General features: G+C 41.7%; 1 protein-coding gene across 1 annotated transcript in view; it reads right to left on the minus strand.

Moving 5' to 3' along the window:
• Positions 1–5217: 5217 nt before the first annotated feature.
• The window catches only part of XPO7 (exportin 7), a 66671-nt gene continuing 51096 nt past the window's right edge, over positions 5218–20792 (minus strand). The window contains exons 16-28 of the mRNA XM_064272727.1: positions 19900–19983; positions 18769–18829; positions 18207–18315; positions 16894–17000; positions 14492–14580; positions 13391–13498; positions 11410–11492; positions 10734–10948; positions 10375–10513; positions 8395–8555; positions 7378–7476; positions 6670–6797; positions 5218–5720 (exon numbers count right to left, since the gene is read on the minus strand). Of these exons, the coding sequence (XP_064128797.1) occupies positions 5627–5720; positions 6670–6797; positions 7378–7476; positions 8395–8555; positions 10375–10513; positions 10734–10948; positions 11410–11492; positions 13391–13498; positions 14492–14580; positions 16894–17000; positions 18207–18315; positions 18769–18829; positions 19900–19983 (1477 nt within the window). The 3' untranslated portion in view covers positions 5218–5626. The remainder of the gene's footprint in view (positions 5721–6669; positions 6798–7377; positions 7477–8394; positions 8556–10374; positions 10514–10733; positions 10949–11409; positions 11493–13390; positions 13499–14491; positions 14581–16893; positions 17001–18206; positions 18316–18768; positions 18830–19899; positions 19984–20792) is intronic.

Consider the following 20792-nt stretch of genomic DNA (forward strand, 5'->3'; position numbering starts at 1 on the left):
GCGCCTGCGCAGGGGGGCGAAGGCGGGGCAAACGACGGCGCGGAGACGACTCGCCCCGGGAGCCGCCTCTCTGCGCAGACGCGACGGGAGCGCCAGCCGCAGCGTGTCCGCCGGCTGAAGGACCGCCGAGAGACACTTCCGGGAAAGCGGGCGGCTGTTTCTGGCGGTAGCGTGGCCGCGGCCCGCTTGTGGGTGGTCGTTGCAGAAGCCGAGCCGGGTCGAGAACTCTTTACCTCTTTCCTCTGCAGGGTCCAGGGGGGAATGGTGTTAGCGGCTTCTACCCTTTGCCTTTCGGAAGAAGTCTATGGCAAAGATGTGAGTTTAGCCCACCCAAACCAGAAAGCTTGGCATCTCCGCAGGGGTTTCCGCAAACATGTCCCTCCTACTCCCTCCATCCGGCACTTGCCGGCCTCTGCACTCCCCACGCCCCAGAAACTACCTCTCTTTTTCATTGATCATGATCTTCCCCCCCCCCCCCCCGTCCCTCCCTACTTGTAAGGCGTAGTTTGGCTGCAGGGACGGGGAGAGAGTGGGGACTAGCAAAACTCAAAAACAGTGAGTAGACGGGTGAGCAGGCTGTAAGATTATTAGGGACGGAGACAGTAAGAGAAGACTTGAGAGGGAGTGGGGTTCGACTTTGGGTCTTGAAAAGGGTAGGTGGGCAAAGGATGACGTGGAAGTTTAGACCGAGAAGGATTCTGCAGACCGGGAAAAGGCGTGAAGTAACTGGGCTTGGAGGCAGAGGTGACAGTTACATGAGTCTAGTTGAAGGATTCTGCTGCAGCCAGTTTGTAGCTTGGTTGATAAAGTTTATGACATGGTCTGCTTTATTAAACACACCCCGAACTGCAAGGTGTTAAAGATGGGTAATTGGTTTCTAATAAATACGATGATGTTTCGCTATACTCTTAAAACGAGTGGTTTCATTTCCATTATTTTACTTGGTGTTCTCAACAACCATTTTTCCAGAATTAATTCAGCCCTGAGAAGATGATTTATCTTCGTTGTACAGTATTTAAGAGCTGAAGAGGTGGCCTGGGTTTTCTGACTTCTAGAGTACTGCTTTATCTTTTCCCATCCTTTTATTAGCTGCAGGGAGTACTTATCACCCTGTATAGTGACCTCGCTGAGCTTTACATAGGTCCATTGTCCATTAGTAAGTTTTTATCCGGTGACAGTCTGGTTGCCCTTCAGATCCTGAACCCAAAGACGCAGACCCGCTTAATTTGTCATAAAACAGTAGGGGTTAGGAAATTCCCCATTCGTGGTTTTTCACTCCTTTGCAAGTTATACTGAGATGGTTTTGGGCCATATGAGTAATGCTGCACGCTTAAGTCTATTATGAGTTGTCTGTCTTCATGGCTGTCAGGCGAAATTAAAAACGTAACTGCTGTGTATGGTGCTTGCATGTGTGTTTTGGAATCAGTTCTACTGAGGGATCTTACCCACAGAAAGCAGAAGGGTAGAAATAAATTTGCTTTGCAAAGATTTTTGCTTCTGAGATTCGTTTTTTTGTTGCTGTATTTGGTGAATGAACAGAGGACGGAGGAAGCAGCCAGACTGTCCTTTGACCTGTAAGGGTTTTCTGAGGAAGGGGGTATTATTATTCCAAACTTGATTCCATCCTCCATTCCAACTGTCTAACGCCCCATTGTCTGGCAACTGATTTCTTTAGTTGACCCACCATTCCAGAGACGCTCCAAGTGGGTGACCTGTGAATTCCAGGGTATCAAAGATACCTGAGATAGATGTAATGGACCTACAACACAAGCTACAGAGGTAAGAATCCTCTTAGATATTATCTAGCATTTAATTGGCAGCTGTTTAATTATGGGTGGTGTAGACGGCACTGGGCTAATGGGATACATTTTTATCCTTTCAGTTATTTAAAAGAACATAGGGCTTGAAAGTAGTAAAACATTTTTTAAGGCCTGCCTATCATTTATATTTTTGAAAGCTTCCTGTAACTATCTTGCCTTTTTTTTTTGTTTTGGTATTTGGCTTTGGCATGGTAGATGTCAACTTAGGTTTGTAGAGCTAGCCAAAAATGCTGGGGCTGTGGGGTTGGCTGGTGGCAAATAGGAGAGAGGTGTTTTGGTGCAAATGGTTTGTGCTCAACTAAAGATGGTGCGTCAAACCCACCCAGTGGTACTGCAGAAGAAAGGCCTGGCTATTGGCTTCCATTAAGATTATACCCAAGAAGACCCCATGGAGCAGCTCAGTAACACATGGGGTCGCCATAAGTCAGAATCAGCTTGATGGGGTTTGGCTTTCTAGATTTAAATTCATGTTACTCCATGCCCATGGATATTTTTAGAAACTGGTTTGTTTCTGTACTTGGTTGAAATTTAATAGAGTACTAAAACAATATTTTCTTCCACTTACGGAAAAAGGTTTTTTTGAATAAGACCATTTTTTTGCAGAATGTTAAACTTTTATTTCTTAATAGGTTGTCACTTGTCATTAGAAAATTTATACTTCTGAAAGCCATTTCTTTTAAAAATCTAAAATCTTAAAATTGTGATGTTGGGTCAAATCCCTTCTTCCTTTGTCTGATTTATTCTTTAGTGGCAACAGACAACTCTTACTTGAACTGAGCCAACAAATACATACATAATAAAATTTAATAATCTGCGGTGAAAAATTCAGGGATTCTGCCAATGTAAGGTATGGTTTGTGTCAGGAAACATCATCTAAAGACACAGCTTAATGAGTGTGGTACCAGGATAGCCCAGAAACTTCTAAATAAATGCCTGTTTTGACTGAAAAAAGCCTCTCACATGATTCTGGGGGAAACCAGAGTTTAAACGTAATTGACTTTCACATTTATTGAGTCATAGGAAATTGCTGGTAATTGACCATTTTTGACCAAAAGAAATGACTCCTTTTTTATGTCCCCTCTTCTAATTGTCAGTGAAGGAGGGGACCAACTGTACTGTTTGAAAAGCTTGAAGGGGGCTGTGGAAGTTTAACCACGGCACCTTGTCAGGGCTGGACTGTGCTTAGGGCTGCAGTGAAACCAAACATCTCTCTGGTGAGTTTCTTGCCTCTGGAATTGTTCTTGTGGAAAGGAAGGGGGATGTGGGGTTTTGCTGATCAGTCATCATCCCAGAGTATTTGGTGGGGAGGGGAGGCTCTTCTCCCACTTTTTCTGTGAGAGTTATTTGTAGTCTCATATACTACAGGATTAGAATTCTAGGTCCCTGGAGCATATGACAGGACTGTTTTCCAAATTAAGCTTCACAATTTTGTATTTCCATTAAACCTAGAGAAGGAACTTGGCTAAGATAATACTCATTTCTATTTGCCTTCCAGGTTAACAGAATACAATTTTGTTTTGCCTTTGAAATAACTCAGGACCAGGAAGGTTGTAATAGAATCCAGCAGACTAAACCTGTAACCGCAACCTGTTGCCGTTGAGTCCATTCCTTCTCATAGCGACCCTATAGAGCCCATCAATGTAGTAGAATACCTAAATGAGGCAGACACGAGTGGCACTCTAGCCTGTAATTCACAGGATTTAAATCTGCGTTTAGGTACAGATACCTCTCTGTATTTTAATGCTTCTCAATGTTCCTGGCACTGATGTTCCCTTACACTCGGGTACTATAGAATGGAGGGATCAGAAGTAGTCCCTGAGAACTACAGTGTTCATTTGATAAATCTGACCTGTGAGGTTTGCAGAGTATTCTATTAGATAACATTTGCCCTTGAACTTGACAAGGTCTAATGAGGAAGTCCAGCCTTCATCAGAGATGTCAGAACATGAACAAAATTGGGCTTTCTTCAATTACTACTTCTCTGCTGGTAGCCGTATCATTACATGGAAGCTAGTAAAAAAAAAGGCCAGGTAGAGTAGCTTCCCTTCTATAGCTACAGACAATAGCATATGCCATATATATATATATATATATATATATATATATATATATATATATATATATATACATACACACATACACACACATTAACTAAAGTAGTATTTTTAAAGGAAATTGAGTCAGACTTAGTCCAATGAGAAACAAGCTAATTTTAGAAGGCTGAGGGGCCCCTGCCATCCACTGGTTTTTAAGAATGCATGTTTCAAATATCTTCATGTGTTTAGAGTTAAACATGTCCCTATAAACACACTAGACTTGATTGCTGAAACCAGGTCAGTAGAAACCATTGAAGTTTATTGGCGGTCACAATGCTTACACTGTATGCAGCAAACACCCTTACAAGTCTATCCGCAACCTGATCACGCAAGAAAGGATTCACCACACAGTCGCCAGAGGAGAAAGAAAAAAAATTAACAGGTTGTTTCTGGGGTAGAGGAGAGAAATAAAAATAAAACCTAATTGATGAGTGTCCCATGGGCAAGAGCTGAACTAGAGATGCGTACAACTAGCAGCAACAATTGTGGAAAAAGTACAAGGCAAATAGCTTTCTCCATTAATTTTCCTCTGTAGGTTAATTTTTTTAATATTCAAAACATTTATTATGGTTTTCATTTTATAAAAATGTATATTTTTAAAGAGGTGGGATAATGTTAAATACTTCATGCTAGGCAGACCTTGTTACTAAGAACCCTCCACTGTAGTAACTTCCTCCAGTTCATACATTCACGAGTGCAGGGTATACATAAATAGCCACACGCACACACCCACACACACTGCCTCAAGGGCGGGGAAGACTAAAAGTTACTGGCCACACGCAGTCGGGCCTCTGATGGATGCATCTAAGTTACTCAGCAGCAGAGCAACTGGCTTAAAATTACTTCTCTCAGGTCTCCACCTTTCCAGAGACAAAGGACCCTAAATTTATAGGTAAAAATCGGACTTTAAAAGCAAGAGGCATCTGTCTGAGGATCAAAGTGGGAAAAGGATATAAAAACAGCAAACACTTCTGGCTGGAGTTGTGTCACTGCGAGGCCAGGGGACCTAGGGCAGCATCTGTGGTTAAGGGGAGGGATGGTGCTCTGGCATGGCTTAGAGTTCCTAATAACAAGGGTTAATACAGTAACAGGAAGTGATAATTTGGGGGGCGAGGAAAGGGCAATAAGAAAAAATATACATTTGGAATCTTTCTTTTTTGCCTCTCTACACTTGTGTCACTAAATATATCTCTGCACTTTCACACGTCCTTGTCCAGTAAAGCTTCAGGCCACCAGAATACACATTTTCTTCACTCGCATACACAGCCCCTCACATCAGCATTGGTGCACTAGACTCTGTAAAAATTTTTCAGTCACGCTTTTTGTTTTTAAACTTGAGTCAATATAAACCTTGTTCAAAATGTTATGAAAAAATGTACATGTTTATACAAGGCAGGTTGTGGCAGGACACTGGGGGTTCTCCCGCCTTGGGTGGCCCCAGGAGGAGGGGGCTGGAGTCTCACACGTTTGTGTCTCTGTCTCCTCCCACCACCCTCCCCGCCCAATCCCCTAGGAACCAACAGCGTCCTGCCCCAGTGAGTGCACTCACACCCCTATTCCCTGGGGAAACAGCTAGTTGACCTTCACCATTTCCCCCACACCCCTGGAGGAAGGAGCCAGGATCAGCGAGGCCCTCTCCCTTGTAACTGTTCACCCCTCTGGGCCAGACCAAAGGGACGCTGCTCTGTACAGGTAGAGTCCAAGGAGGTGTCAGCTCATCATGTCATTGCTATTCACGCCATAAGTGGAATTCTTCATCGAGTCGTTGACTTCTCGACGGAATGCTGACAGGTTCTGGGTGAACCTGCAGAGAGGATGCATGTGGGTTGGGGGAATAGGGTGGAAGGGAAAGGTCTTTGGCTAAAATGTTCTTAGCAGAGAAGTGGCTACTGAGAAGCAGAATGTCTGAACTGATGGGTTTTGTTTCTAAAGTCAGTTAATCTCTGTCTTAAGACTATATGGGAAAGCTGGGCTACTCTTGCCCCCCTTTCTACCTGGCAACTTCATGGCAGCTAGAGATCTGGTTAAATCTGGGGCCTTGTGAGCCATGTTGGGCTCATGGAGCACAAAAAGAATCTGGTCTTGGGGCTACATTTAAGCTGGCTCACTGCCACAGGTAGGAAGTAGCCTTCACCAAGTAGGGCAGTAAGAGAATGAAGCTGTATCATTCCTTAATGTCAGGAGACCAATGGCTTAGATTTGTGCTGTCCCGTATGGTAGCCACTAGCCACATGTGGCTAGTGAGTACCTGAATTATGGCCAGTGCAAATGAGAAACAGAATTTTAAATTTAATTAATTAAAAAAGAAAACCAACAACCCTGATAATTGATTCAGTTATTGGAAAATTTATGAAATCTAAATACAGATTAAGTATTTCGGATGAAAATTTAGCATCTGAATTGAGCTGCACTGCAAGTGTAAAATACACACAGGATTTTGAAGACTTAGTACAAAAAAAAGGAATTTAAATTCTCAATTATTATATGAATTACACATTGACATGATAATATTCTGGGTACATTAGATTAAATAAGATATATTATTAAAATGAGTTCTGCCTGTTTCTTTTTATTTAAATGTTGCTCCTAGAAAATTTTAAATTACATATGTGGCTCGCTTTTCTCTTGGACAGCACTGCTTTAGATGGTCTCCATATATGGGTACACAAAGACTTCTAAAGCATCTCTCTTGCTTCAATGGCTTGAAAAATAACAACTGCCCAGGATTTCTTGGCAGGACCCACTACACTCACCTGTCTCTGTTTTTTGTAAGAAGGTTTCGCTCGATGCCTTCCATCAGGTTTTCAAAACACAGATGCATAGCCTGCTGCTTCTCTGGTGGCTGGCTGTTGACGATACTGTTCCTTAGGTCAGAAAAATACTGTGGGGCAAGGAGTAAGACAGAGGGTAAGGAGAAGATGGGGGAAAGGCGGATCAGCCCCCGTCATCTGCAGGGCTGAAGGAATGTTCTTCAGGAGGGAACATCTATCTATCAGACTTCTTTTTTTTAAGGCAAACACTTGCAGGATAATTTATCTACGCTCAACTTAAAAATAAAGAATTTTAAACCTGTAAAGCACCTTAAGGGTCACCTGATCCAGACCTTTCTTTTATAAGAATCTCAAGACTTCTCTGTTTACATTCATTTACGGCAGGGCTGGAACTAGAACTTAGGTGCTTTGACCTTCAGGTACTATTTCTCCTTTTAAAGCATTTCTTTTTCTTCCTCATCCTTTACCTTTGTCTGACTGCCACATGTGCGGACTTCCAACCGTTTTAAGCAATTATTAGTATAGTTGATGTTTAAAGCACGAATAGGATATGCTTAGTAAATGGGCCCTTTCCTCTCCATTTTATCCTTTGGGGGTGTTTGTTAGGGCTTCTCACAGTGCGCCGGAAAATGAGAGCTAACTGCGTGCCTACCGCTCTGCTGGCTCTGGGCAGAGGTCTGGCTTACCTACCTTTTCATTAAGTAGTATCAAGCCGAGCAGGGGACGGGACATAGACCACTGGTTCCTGCAGTCCTCGAAGATGATGATGTTCAGCACCGTTGACAGCATCTGGAAATGGAGAACTGAGGCATGACCCTGGGAAGTGTGTGGTTTGGTGGGAGATAAAGTCACAGATTCCAAATTAGCTGAAGGTCTTTTCTGTCTCGGGTAAGCCAGACAAATCTTTTATGGAGTTTCATTTTAATCTTACATTTCAAGGTAAGCTTTTCTTCTCAGATGTTTCCTGTTCTTTAGTTTGATAATTTCCTTAAAAACTGGACTTTCCCAGGTCATCCTGATTTTTGTAGGGAATGGGATGGGGTCAAGCAAACAATTACAGTAGGCGATACTGCCTTGCATTATTGCTCCCAGGTACTTGTCTCTGAGGAGACAGCTTTGTAACATTTTTGGGAATGTGATGGGGAAGTGAATTACTTCACTGCTTTATAGAGAACAATGTGGACAAAGGTGAGATTGGTAAAATACTATGACAATAACTCCACTGGCCCATTTCCTTATCTCTTTTTATCTAGTATCATATTTAATTTGCTTCAAATATCTTATTTTTGAAAAGATATTGCATACAAATAAACTGAAGGCAAGCATATGGGTCAGTTATTTCCTTCTGACCTGCATTCTTGTTCCCGTTTTGCAAATGAGAATACAGGCCATAAGGATAGACACTGCTGACCCATGTTCCATTTCTGGCAGTAGGTGAACAGAGTCATTTTCATGGAAAGAGTGCTTATTAGATGGGGCAAGGCATACAGGAGGGTGGGTGACATTTGGAAGAACAATTAGAACATGATTTTTCTCCCCAGATTTTCCATATCCAACGATAACTCAGTAAAATCTAAAAGCCCACTGCAGTAACTTCACCCCGGCGCTGTTAACTTGATGATGTCTTAGTCAAACTCATCATCCTGCAGAGAGATTTCTCCCACCGCACGACACTCCTCACTGCCTCCTAACGCTCACGATCCTTACCTGCTGGATCATCTCTGGATGCTGCTGCATGATATGCAGAAAGCGGTCACTCTCCTGGTTGAGGGGTGTCGTCCTCTTCTTGGTGCTACGTGACAGCTGCTTGAAGAGGTATGTCACAATGTGGTCTAGGCAAGAGCAGCAGCCTGTGCATACCATGGTATCTGGAAGAAGAGGGGCAGGGTGGAGTAGAACAGGGTTACTGAATGGCTGGTGGTCACCTGGCAAACATGGATTCCCTCGGCCTAACCTGAGACCACAGAGGTACCCAGTCAGACGGGGAGCTACAGCCATTTCAGCCAAGGCCATTACTCACTATTCACTACTCCTGTTACTCTCTTACCTTATGATATAGCAAGGCCTGATTTCTAAGTTTGACAGTGTGTGGTAACAGATAACATGAACAGTACTGACAATTTTTGACTTGGTGTGTTGTGGATTGGATGTATGTCTCTTGCTTCATAAAACAATAAAATATTAATTTACATTCAGTAAGTGCTTCTTTTGTGCCAGATACTGTGCTAAATGCCTTATAGGTATTATCTCTAGTTTATCCTCAAGAACTCCATGAAGTGGTGTTCCATTTTACAGACAAGGAAACCAAAGTTTGGGGAGGTTATGTGCTTGCCTGACAATCACGCTGCTACTAACTGGAAGAGCTGTATTAGAATCAAAGAAGTCTGAGAAGTGAGCCCATAGTCCAGGTTACTTGGGGGATGTCATCAGAGCCAACTTAGATAGTATGTAGACAGCTACAATTTGTGAGAATGTGGCACTGTATTATTTATCTCTGAAGCATCTCTGGGGAGAGGGCAGGGAAGAAGCCACAGACTCTTCCATGCATTTTATAAAGTGGACACTGCAGCAAACCTGTGGTCAGAACTTTGACTTGGTGAGGCACAGGCCAAAGGACTTAGGCATGGGCCCTCAAAACACTAACCCATTCTGTTTCTCATGGGCTGATACTATATGCAGAGGTCCCTCTATTTTCAAGAAGCTATAAAACAGCCTCCCAAAGGAAAGTCTGACACCGTGGCTGGACTGTACTAGATGTGGCCGTGGACCCTGCTGGAAGGAAATACCTATCAACAAAGTGGCACAGAGCTGTGGCTTAGTCACGACAGCAGACAATCCAAAAGGCCTTCTGTGTATTTGCAATGTATCATGATTATTTTTCAGTTGACTTAATCTTCCTATTTATATTTTTTCTCAGCCTAACATATGCTTTACTCTCTGGACACATACACTTAATAACACTGCTGGAAGGCAGCCTAGAAACAAAATAGTTGACAGGAACCAGCTGGACTAGGGTGAAAAAACTTATGCAATGAGCTACTTGAAACCCTTCCCTGGTTTCCACTGCCCTCAGGATGAAGTACTGTCATATGGCATAAGGGTCCCCTTCATAATCTGCCCCTGCTTATCTCTACAGCTCACTTCATTCCCTGTTCACTTCATTCCCCGCCAACTCTTCTGCACTGCTGTGCCAGCCCTCTCATTTTCTTGTTCTTTCTTGCCTAGAGGTGTTAGTCTTTGCTGTTCCTGCTGCTAGGAATCCTCCCCCCGCTAACTTGGCTGACACTAGTTCTGCTTTTATATTTAAGCATTGATGCTAATTCTCTCAGCAAGCTATCCCTGACCCACCTCAAAACCAGGAGTTTCAGTATTCTTCCTGAAGGCTTCCACAGCATTTGGTATTCACCCCCATCGTAGTACTTAAGTATGGTGTTTGTTTCATCCACCAGACAAACAGCTCTTCAAGAACAGGAACTGTGTGTTGTTAATTACTGTCTCCTTAGTGTCCAGCACAGTGCCTGGCACTTAGGAGGGATCAGTGACCATTTGCTGGATGAAAATGTACCTGTGAATTATGCACTCTGTTGTGACATCCAACTCCCCAAAGCAGTAATCCAGCTGGACGTTGGGGCAAGACTCTTCCCTTCAGTTTAGTTGAGTGGTAACAAACAAAGCCCAAATGCTTACCAAGTGCAGTAAGTCCTTCAGAAATGGAAGAGAGAATATACATGATGACATGAGGTTCCAGGCTTGCAATAAAGTTCATGTGGTCCTGAGTCAGGACTTCCAGTAATGAATAATAAGACTGGCTGAGCTTGGGGTAATCCTGTGGGAGCAGAGGAGGAAGAAAATCAGGTTAGGCACTGAGTACCGTTAACATGCAGGGAGCAGGATCTTAAATAGCTTAGTTCTGTCCAGGAGAGAGTTATAGTGCAAAGGATCTAGCTTAACGGTTTCTGAAGAGAAACCTTCAGTCACGGTCTCAGGTAAAAAAAGAGTCTGAACGTGATGAGGGCAGAAGCCTGTCAATGAAGCTGAAGGCTTACCAGGAGATCACTGTGGGGAATAGAGAGGAGCAGCTTGATGAAGGTCTGTAGAGCATTGTCCAGGGCATCATCTCCGTAGAGACGGAAGACTCCAAAATTGACATAGCTCCCACTGAGTGCGGCCTTCAGCATGGAGAAGCAGATGGAGATGCCCTTGAGCTTCAGCGCATAGACCTGATCCTTTGGGACCTCTCCTAGTGTCAGGATGCGATTGCCTAAGTAGATGTACAATATGTAATTTATATTTAACAAATATATGTATTTATTAAATCACAGTATATACCAAAGGAGCTCTGGTGGTGCAATGGTTAAGTGCTGGGCTGCTAACCAAAAGGTCAGCTGTTCAAACTCACTGGTGGCTCTACGGGAGAAAGATCTGGTGATATGGTCCCATAAAGATTACAGCCTAGGAAACCCTGTGGGGCAGTTCTCCTGTCACATGGGGTCGCTACGAGTTGGAATTGAGGCGACAGTATACAACAACAAGTATATCCAAACACAACCATCCTACTTCAAAGGCATACAAATTCTGGCAGGCCCTTGATGACAGTTGGCACTCTTAATACAAACTGATGAGGAATACAACCAGCCCATGGGAATGTTGTCCTGAGACCCACACACTGCATACAGCGTGGTGATTGAGCTGGGATTCACTTCCAGCCACTAAAACACTTACCATACATTGTTATCATCTTGCTGGTTTCTCGGAACAGTAAGATGCCATTGGGGGAAGAGACATCAAACTGCAGTCGCTGAGATCTGAGCAGAGAACAAGAAGGAGAAAACGTCAGAGATGGGCTGCTGGACGACTGAGGTACTTTAGTTTCTCTTCTGAGTACCTTGGATGATTCTTTTTGCACTAAGATGCACAAATTACCTATCCTAGTATGAAGAAACCAAATTAGTCAAAGATATTTAGTCAGTGATGTATCTTTGAAGACCAACATGCTAGATTCAAGTTTTGCTGCTCAAATTAAAAACATTTAAAGGAACCAAAAAAGGAGGCAGCAGATATAATAACTCTCTTAGAATTCTCAGTTTTCATTTGATTAAAGTATAGCTTCTGTCACAGTCACTTCCTACTACTGCTGACATTAATTTACATCTCACTTTATGGCTTCAGTGGCAGGTGAGGGAAGGGTACAAGGAATATTACCACTTTATAAAAAGAAACCTGTACAGATGCAAAGGGACCTGGAATGCTACAGAACAAGTCAAGCAGGGGAGGACTTTATTTTTTAAAACCACCTTAGTTTTGAGTTACTAACTGTTCATTAGACAAGTACCCCTCTTTATCCTGCTCACCCTTTAATGAGCTTCACTGGATTCTAGTTGTTAAGGCTTCAGACCTACAAGTCCTCCTTGATCCTTTCCTTCTCTCTCCACATCTCATCCATCAAGATCTAGCTCTAAAATATGCCCTGAATCCATTCACTTCCTGTATGGTCTCCCAGGCCAGAATGCCTTTTAAAAATGTAAATGGGATCATTTTAATCTCTTTCTTCAAAGAATCCAACAGCTTCCCATCACAAGGAGAATAAAGGCCCGGTCCTCACTGCTACCACACTAGACCCTTACATGACCAGGTCTCTGCCCACGTCTCCGGCTCATTGTCTACCATGGCCACTCATCTACCATACTGGCATTTTTCTGCCTCATGGTCCCAGCAAGCTCATCCCAGCTTAACTTAGGACTCTTGCGGTTGTTTTCTCTGTTTAGAACACTTTCTCCTTTATCTTTGCAAGGCTGCTAGAATCTTTGTCATTTAGATGCCAGCTTAAATATTACCCCAGAAAGGCCTTCCCTGACCCTATTCTTCAAGTTCCTCTCTACTCTATTACCTTGTTTTACTATTTTTTTCATAGCACTTATCACTGTCTGATACTTCTGTATTTTATTTATTAGTTTTGTCTGTCTTCCCCACAGATTGCAACATCCAAGAGGGCAGATTTTGTCTGGCAATGAGTAGACAGGTCCAAATCTGTTTTATAAATGAGTAGCTCTTGAATATGAGCCTCATGGGAGGATACAGCTTCTGAGTATTACTCACTCCCCCTAACTAAGGTAGTTTTAATATTAATTCTCAGGAGTCCCAAGAGAGGTAGATGCACATATCAGAAATTCTAGCAAAGTCAAGGTGCTGGATTTTTCTTTGTTTCCATCCCTAAATTGTTGGGTAAGTGTAAAATTTAGTACATTGGAAATTTTTTTTTTTGCTTTCTTTTTTGGTAACTCTTTACTGATTTTCAGCTACAATTTGCCTAATGAAGTACCTTTCTTAAGGAATGGTATTCTGCTACATCCCATAGCATTCTCAATTGTCTCTATCTATCTAAACGTGATGGATATGGCACCACCGCCAAAACGTTAACTTTGACATCTGTGGAAAGGTTGCCAAATTCACTGCTCATAAGAATGGATACCTTCAGACTCTTCCTAAAGTGGTTTCCTTCCTGCAAGCTGCTAGGCTTTGTTTGGGTATACTGTTATTTCAAATACAAAAACATATGCACATAAAGATAGGTTTTCAAATTTTAATAGCAGTGAATCCTCTTATCTGTCACAATCTGCCTAAGACAATAGATAAAGCAAGTTCTCTCAGGCCTTTCTCAAGGAAAAGGGCAGTTGTGCCCTTTGAGAGTCTTCTTCTTGCTTACCGATTATGAACTAATTCAGCCATCAGCTTTAGCACAGGTGTGGTACAGGCTGGATCATGGTACCACAGCTCAATTGCCCGCTGGAGAATTGGCATGTAGGATGGATATCTGTAAGTGAGAAGCTAAGGAAAAGTTTCTGAATCCAGAAAGGTTCAGAATTTAAAATAATTACTCAGCACTAGCTAAGCATAAACTATTAAATTACAACTCTCTCACTGCCTGTCTCTTCCCTCTTGTTAATCTTGGGGTCTTTCTTACCAAAAGATGCTGAAGTAACTGTGTCCTTTAACCTGTAATAAAACCCCAAACCCACTGCTGTTGAATTGATTCTGACTCACAGTGACCCTACGAGACAGAGCAGAACTGCCCCATAGGTTTCCAAGGCTGTTATCTCTATGAAAGCAGACTGCCACATCTTTGTCCCTCAGAGCTTCAAACCACTAACCTAACCTTTTGGTTAACAGCCATGAGCTTTACCTACGGTACCACCAGGGCTCCTTAACCTGTTACAGGAATCTATTAATACATTTTAAGTTACATAATGCCTTACTTCTGAAGTGCCCACTGTATTTCAGATTGTTATTGATCCTCTCACTACTTCTATGATGTAAGGACTCAGCTATTTCCATTAGTAACTACTGGAGAAACAGAGGCACTCAGATTTTAAATAATCTGATTAAGGTTATGAAGTCAGTAATAAAGATTAAAAAAAAAAAAAAACCCAAACTTCCTAATTCTTAGTAAAGCTGCCTTTTTTTTTTCTTTTTAAAGCAAGAACTGTCTCTCTTTTCTGAGTGTAGCAAAATGCATGTACAGTAGTCTATACAGTATAGTTCCACAGGCATTTCTATCTGGGACCCAAAAGTGAAATTTGGAAACTTCCTCACACATTTCTCAATCTCGATGACCAGAGCAGACATTATGTCATTAGACATCTAGGGAGAGGCAGTTCACAGGATATGTGTGCCAGGCCTTTTGGATAACTCTGTGTCTTCTGTGCCTCACCACACTTTACTCCCCCTCCTTCCCCAGTGACTCCATCGCCCATTCACACCCCAGCTGAGGCCTGCTGTGGCCCACTCCTAGTCTGAGTTAGGATACATCCATTCAAACAGCATCATGAAGCTGGTCTTGGCGTTGAAGGCGAAAGCTATCCCTCTCAGGTCTCTTACTAGGCCAACTAGAGTTCTCTGTAGTAGAAGGCAGAAATATGTTAAAATAGAAAAACAAAGCCTATAACCACCTGATGGAGGATTTTTCGTATCTATAATTAAATTCTTCCTCCCACAGTTTTAACAAATAACCCGTTAACACTGAGTTGATTCCAACTCAGAGTGACCCATTCCTTCCCAAATATTTTTCAATGCTAGAATGAAATCTTTTTGTTTGGAAAATTAATTTTAGAAGCTCGTTAAACTAAGAAAATGGGATGGTTCCTGGCCCATCACAGCATAAGCAGAGGCTGATAAAGTTTTAAGACATTAAAGTGGTAAATCATATGTAAAAAGTGGAAAACGCATTCATACAAGAGGTAGAAGGGCCACATAAGCTAAAGGCCTGGTGCTGTACCTAATTACACGAGGGCATCAACATCAAAGGAGCTCAAATGCAGACCCTGCCAAGGGGAAGACAAAGAGGGGAGTCTAGCTGGTCCCTTTGCTTGGGGTGTCTGGAAATAAGACTGAGATGTTGAATATTACAGTGAGAAAATACCATACTCTTCTTTTACGGAAAAAGGCTAAGCCCTAAAGAGGTCAAATGACTTGCCCAGGGTCATACTGGTAGGTGGTAGGAGGGTCAGGATTAGGACTCAAAGCACTGAGACTCCAAATCCATTATCTAGTCTATCACAGGTCTTCCTCAATAAAACTTACTTGTGGGCCAGCAGTAAGACTGCCTTAAAAGCTAATGGTCATCAATATGCTCAGGGAGGCAGCATATTTGGTGTCTTCACTCATTTGTCAAAAACTTCTGCACCCTGCTAACAGCTTGCTTTAAGCAAATAGTTCTATTCCTAAGCTGATACCATAAGCTCAATTTTCACATCTAAGATATCATCAATCTAAAAGACTTGTTATAGGGAGCGTGCCAAAGGCATGGGTGACAGTTGCAGTCCACGGCCCGGGTGCTTCTTTTTGTTCATTTTATTTGCTTTGTATAGAACTAATGTGATGGGGAAAAGGGCTGATGTTCACTGATATCCCATAATTAAGTTGAAGATATTGGTTGATATTCTAAGTTTCTTATGTGTTATATACTAACTCTACCTCTGAAACCATCAGACTAAGAAGGGAGAGAGTTAGACAAAGTGATGTTGCTATCTGATTTCCCTGCTGACTTGGACTTAGGAAACAAGTTTTCTAAAGATAAAAGAACTTTAGAATGTCAGGTAAAGCCTAGTATTTTTTTCTGGCAGTACTCCTGGCTATTTGGTGGCTCTACAATTCAGGTCCCGTGTCCTTGAGGACACTGCAAAAAGTCCCACAAATATTAATATCCTAATGTCTTCTGATTTTGGCACAGAGAGCAGGTGTGTGTGAAGTAAAAAGAGGAGGGAAACAAAAATCAAGAAATGACAATTCTGAGAGCTAAAATTCAGTAACTAAAAAGCAGGGCTTCAAACTGGTTCAGCTCAGTTTGAACTTCTGCTGAGAATTTACATTTCTAAGAAGTTCCCTGCTGACAATTTGCATTTCCACCCTAGATATACTGAAGCAGAATCTGTATTTTATAAGATCACTAGGTGGTTCTTGATGTGTAACTTTCTGGTTCAAAGCCCTGCTAAAAGTAAAATTCCATGCATATGGAAGTTAAAAACCCTTATGAATAACTCATGTGTCGAAGAAGAAATCTTAATGGAAATTAGAAAATACAGTGTACTGAATGATAATGAAAATATTATGTATCAAAACTAGTTGAACACTGTAACTAGAGGAACATTTATAGTCTTAAATGATTTCATAAGGTAAGAAGGGCTGAAAAGTTAAGAAATCTGATAAAACAGCATAACCCCAAGGAAGACATAAGCAAGAAAATAAAGAGCGGAAATAAATGAAATAGAAAACACAGATAGAACAGAGCTAAAATAATAAAAAACCAAAAATCTGTTTTCCCCCAAACATTAATAAAACTGACAAATCTCTGGAAAGACCAATCAAGAAAAAAGAGAGAAAGCACTAATAGGCAATATCAAAAATGAAAAGGGGACACAGTTGGAAAATAAAACAGAGATTAAAAAGGCAATGAGAGAACTATAAATAACTTTATGCTAATACATGTGAAAAACTAGATGAAAAGAAATCCTAAGAGCTGCTTAGGAGTATACCTTTAACATAAATACAAGAGTCTGTACATCTATACTGGTCCCTCTATTTCAAAATTCCAGAAGACCAAGAGATTAATAAAAAGCTAAACCACTGGTTAGTTTATGGACAAGCACCATTTTCTGCAGTACTAGCTAATCCAGTCTCCAGCAGAAGTTGATCAGCAGGTGAAGGACTCACCTTTGCCTCTTGCTCGTTGAAACTGTTGGTGCTAAACATCTGGGCCACAGCCTCAAATGCCGCTGTAAGTGGCAGCATGAACTGCTCATACTGATCTTCATCCTCTCCTGTAAGGAGAACAACCCAAGGTGTGGCCTCAACGGCAAATATTCAAAGGTGTATAAGTATGGAAAGTAAGATGGGATGAAGGATGAATGACCCAAGGATACTGAAAGAGGTCCCTTTATTATCCCAACAGGTATTAGTAATAATTAAGAGTAAAGTGTATGTCTAGAAACAGTAATTTTTAAACTAGGAAATTGGGGTCCCTTTGTTATCCCAACAGGTATTAGTAATTTAAGAGTGAAGTGTATATACAGAAACAGGGATTTTTAAACTAGGAAACTACAGAAATCATCTAGTCCAGGGATGTCCTAATTTTTTTCAATAATGGGCCACAATACCAGAGATTCATATGTGTATAATGTACTAAGCTATTTATTTTTCCTTAAGTGAGAACTATACCGCCTGGAAATCCTGGTAGTGTAGTGGTTAAGAGCTACGGCTGCTAACCAAAAGGTCAGCAGTTTGAATCCATCACGCGCTCCTTGGAAACTCTATGGGGCAGTTCTACTCTGTCCTATAGGGTCGTTCTGAGTTGGAATCAACTCGACAGCAATGGATATATTGCCAGTTGAGAAAGGACTGAGTCTGGTGTATGAGAACTAGATAAAATTCAAACTTGAGTCAGGTGCTCGTGGAGGCTTTATTTACACCCCCTTCCCCCCATAACCCTTCATAAACCTGGAAGGTTTTATAGCATCATTTTAGTGGGACTGAATTTCAACAGCTCAAAACTATGATAATAACATCGAGCTTCAATATTAGTTGACCCAAAACTGTTAATATCACAAGAGCTAGAAAGGTGATTAAGCTCTCCTACTCACATGTGCTAATGAGCTGGGTTGTATAAAGTTTTATTGACCATCTCAGGGGGGTCACACCTCAACATGGGGTGGGGTTTATCTGGCCAATGAGAAGCATTTAGGAACCGCAGTTCTCAATCCCCTTATCTTACAGATGAGGTAATGGATAGAATTTTAAAACCACTGCATATCAGATAAAAACTTCAGAAGCATGTTGTTATTCACGTCCAGTTACAGGAACCATGATAGCATGATCTGTTCTTGGTGAAATCAGGCTGTTATTTCAAATAGTTTTGTTACTGTTGAAATAACAGAAAAGACCTCCTCCACGTGTAGTCTTCTATCCTCAGATAAAAATTTAGAACAGTGCCAGATTACTTCATGAGCCTCTAGGATTTACTGCAGTACCTAAATCCACCATGAGGAGACGCCCAAGTGCCGTGTAGAAGGTAGTCCGACACCGCATGTCTGTCAGGTTGGACTGATTGTTAATACCCAAAAATGAAAAGTGCTCGCTCTATTGAAAAAAAGAAAACAAGTTAAAAAGGTAAAAACATGGATTAGAAGTAGAATGCAAGCCAGTAATTTAGGAATTACTGAGCCCTCTCAAGCTAATGGCCACATGGTCATTCCTTAAGGATCTGAGGGATATTTTTTTCCATTATTGTTGTTCATACCTTTAAGTAATTTATATGAGGTATGAATGTAGTAGTGGGTGACTTCACCATAACTCAGACCATCGGGATCCCAAAGAAAAGCCCTGAGGGCAGTAAGTGTAATACGGCAGACCAACCTTTGGGAAAAACTTATCATCTGGAAACGTGATATGGGTTAGGGAACACAGTCTTTGCTGTAGTAGCACCAAGACCTAAATTAAAAAATCTACTTTATGTACTAAGAACTAAGAAAGTGTGTGTATGCGTCTATGTGTGACTGGAGGTTAGAACCAGGAAGGGGGTAAATTACTCACCGTGTGATTGTTCAGCATGAACTGTACCGCACTAAGCTTCACTAGTTTCCTTACACTACTGTATGTGAAGGCAAAGGGAGAAGGTCAAGGAAAGTGTGAGGCAAACTAAGAATATTTAAGGCAAACTGAAACTTTCCAGGATAAAGTACAGTTTATTTCTTTACTATGATTTCCACACCCAAATATCTTATTTTTCTTAACTGCTTGAGTATACCACTGTCATTCAAGCAGGAAAAAATTTGTTCTTTTAAGCAGTATTTAACAGACCAATAAGAGAATACCCATACCAAACTCCTATTTGTAAGAAAATAAGTAAATCCCGGTAGTTTTCTCCAAGAATCATGGATATCCTACAGTATCTTTTCTCAACAGAGGTTCTAAGAGGGAATTAAGTCCTAATACCCTGCCTAAGGCATCCATCGTGTGTAATGAACTTCTCTCCTATGCATTCAGAACAGTACTAGTTATATTGTATAATCTTTTGGAGAAACGAGAAAAGAAAAGGTCACTTAAATAATTTTCACAGGGTTCAATTCACTTGCAGAACCCTGGTTGTGAAAGACTGCACTTGAACAACTCAAACTTTATAGCAGACCTAATCCAAGTCAGGGGCCCTGGTGGTGCGGTGGTTAAGAGCTATGGCGTGCTACCGCTGCTAACCAAAAAGTCAGCAGTTCAAATCCACTAGCCACTCCCTGGAAACCCTATGGAGCAGTTCTACTCTGTCCTATAGTGTCACTGTGAGTTGGAATCAACTTGACAGCAATAGGTAATCCAAGTCAAGAGGAAGTGTATTCCTTTTACTGCAAAGCTTCTAATCAGAATCCTTCTACCAATCAGCTGAGAGGAGAAATCAAGAAGGACTTTGTCTCCGCTGAAGGTGCTAAACTCTTGCTACACAGAGTCTATATACCTGTGAGACAGATCTGTTGAACATGAAATATGTAGACTGTAGGAACAGCCAGAGAAAAATCTATATAGTGAACTATTAGGTTGTGTGTTGGCTCACCGGGAAATGTAAAATACTTGAATATACACTAGAATGAAATGAAAGGGGAAACAGAGAGGCCATGATTTCTATACTATAGCACGACAAAGTCTGTTGTCCACAGAAGCTATCTTAGAAAAGGATATCCAATGGAGAGGTCATTGAGAAGCTGTAGTGTCTTGGAGGTGATTGGTTCACAACGGCCCCAGTACTTCAAATTGGTGATGCTGGAGGACAAAAAGAAAAGAAAAGCAAAAGACACTTTTGATTTTCATGGTTTCTTTGAGGGTTGGGAGAAGAAGAAAATCATCCATCAAAAGTCACCATTCACCTCCATCACCAATTCACAGACATCACGACCACGAAAAATGGGTATAAAATCTCTGTACTTACATTTGGTTGACTAGAAAAATTATCCTTCAGATAATCTTCACTACTTGGTTCCAAAGCTACACTGGCCCATACCCAGGCCCTTGGAATTCTGGGGCACTCCAGGGCTGATTTCTGCAGCAAGGGTAAGAGATTTCTGCGGCAGTGATAACATGCAGACGTATGCAATTCTGCACCTGCACCATCCACTGTCAGCTGCAGAATTCTAGTAGCCCTTGCTTCTGGATTCTTGGCTGGGAGAGTCCTTTAGACCCCCTTTGCTTTATTCATCTGAAATTATTCACCAGCTCTTGGATATGAGTGTTTAGGGTTGGGATAGTTGGAGTTGCAAGGAGGCAAAATGATACTTTGCACACAGCCTGGATAATATACTTGGCTGGTGTGTGCTTTAATAAATTGAGCTCCTAAAAAGTAATCAAAAGAGCATAACTTAAAAGAAAAAGGGCCAATTAGGAAATTCAACTTTAAAGACAGCTCAAACAATAGCACTATATTTTGGAGACTCAAGACTCCCAAAGGGTGAAGCTTCTCGAGAGGAAAAAGCCTGTTTTAAAGTGGGGCTCTCCTCCTGTGGGGCATAGCTAGTGCCAGTCAGCACCAGGAAGTGAATGCCTCCTCCGGGGGTCCCTGGCAGCACGGTGATCGG

This window comes from Loxodonta africana, chromosome 19 (assembly GCF_030014295.1).
Source record: "Loxodonta africana isolate mLoxAfr1 chromosome 19, mLoxAfr1.hap2, whole genome shotgun sequence".
NCBI lineage: Eukaryota > Metazoa > Chordata > Mammalia > Proboscidea > Elephantidae > Loxodonta > Loxodonta africana.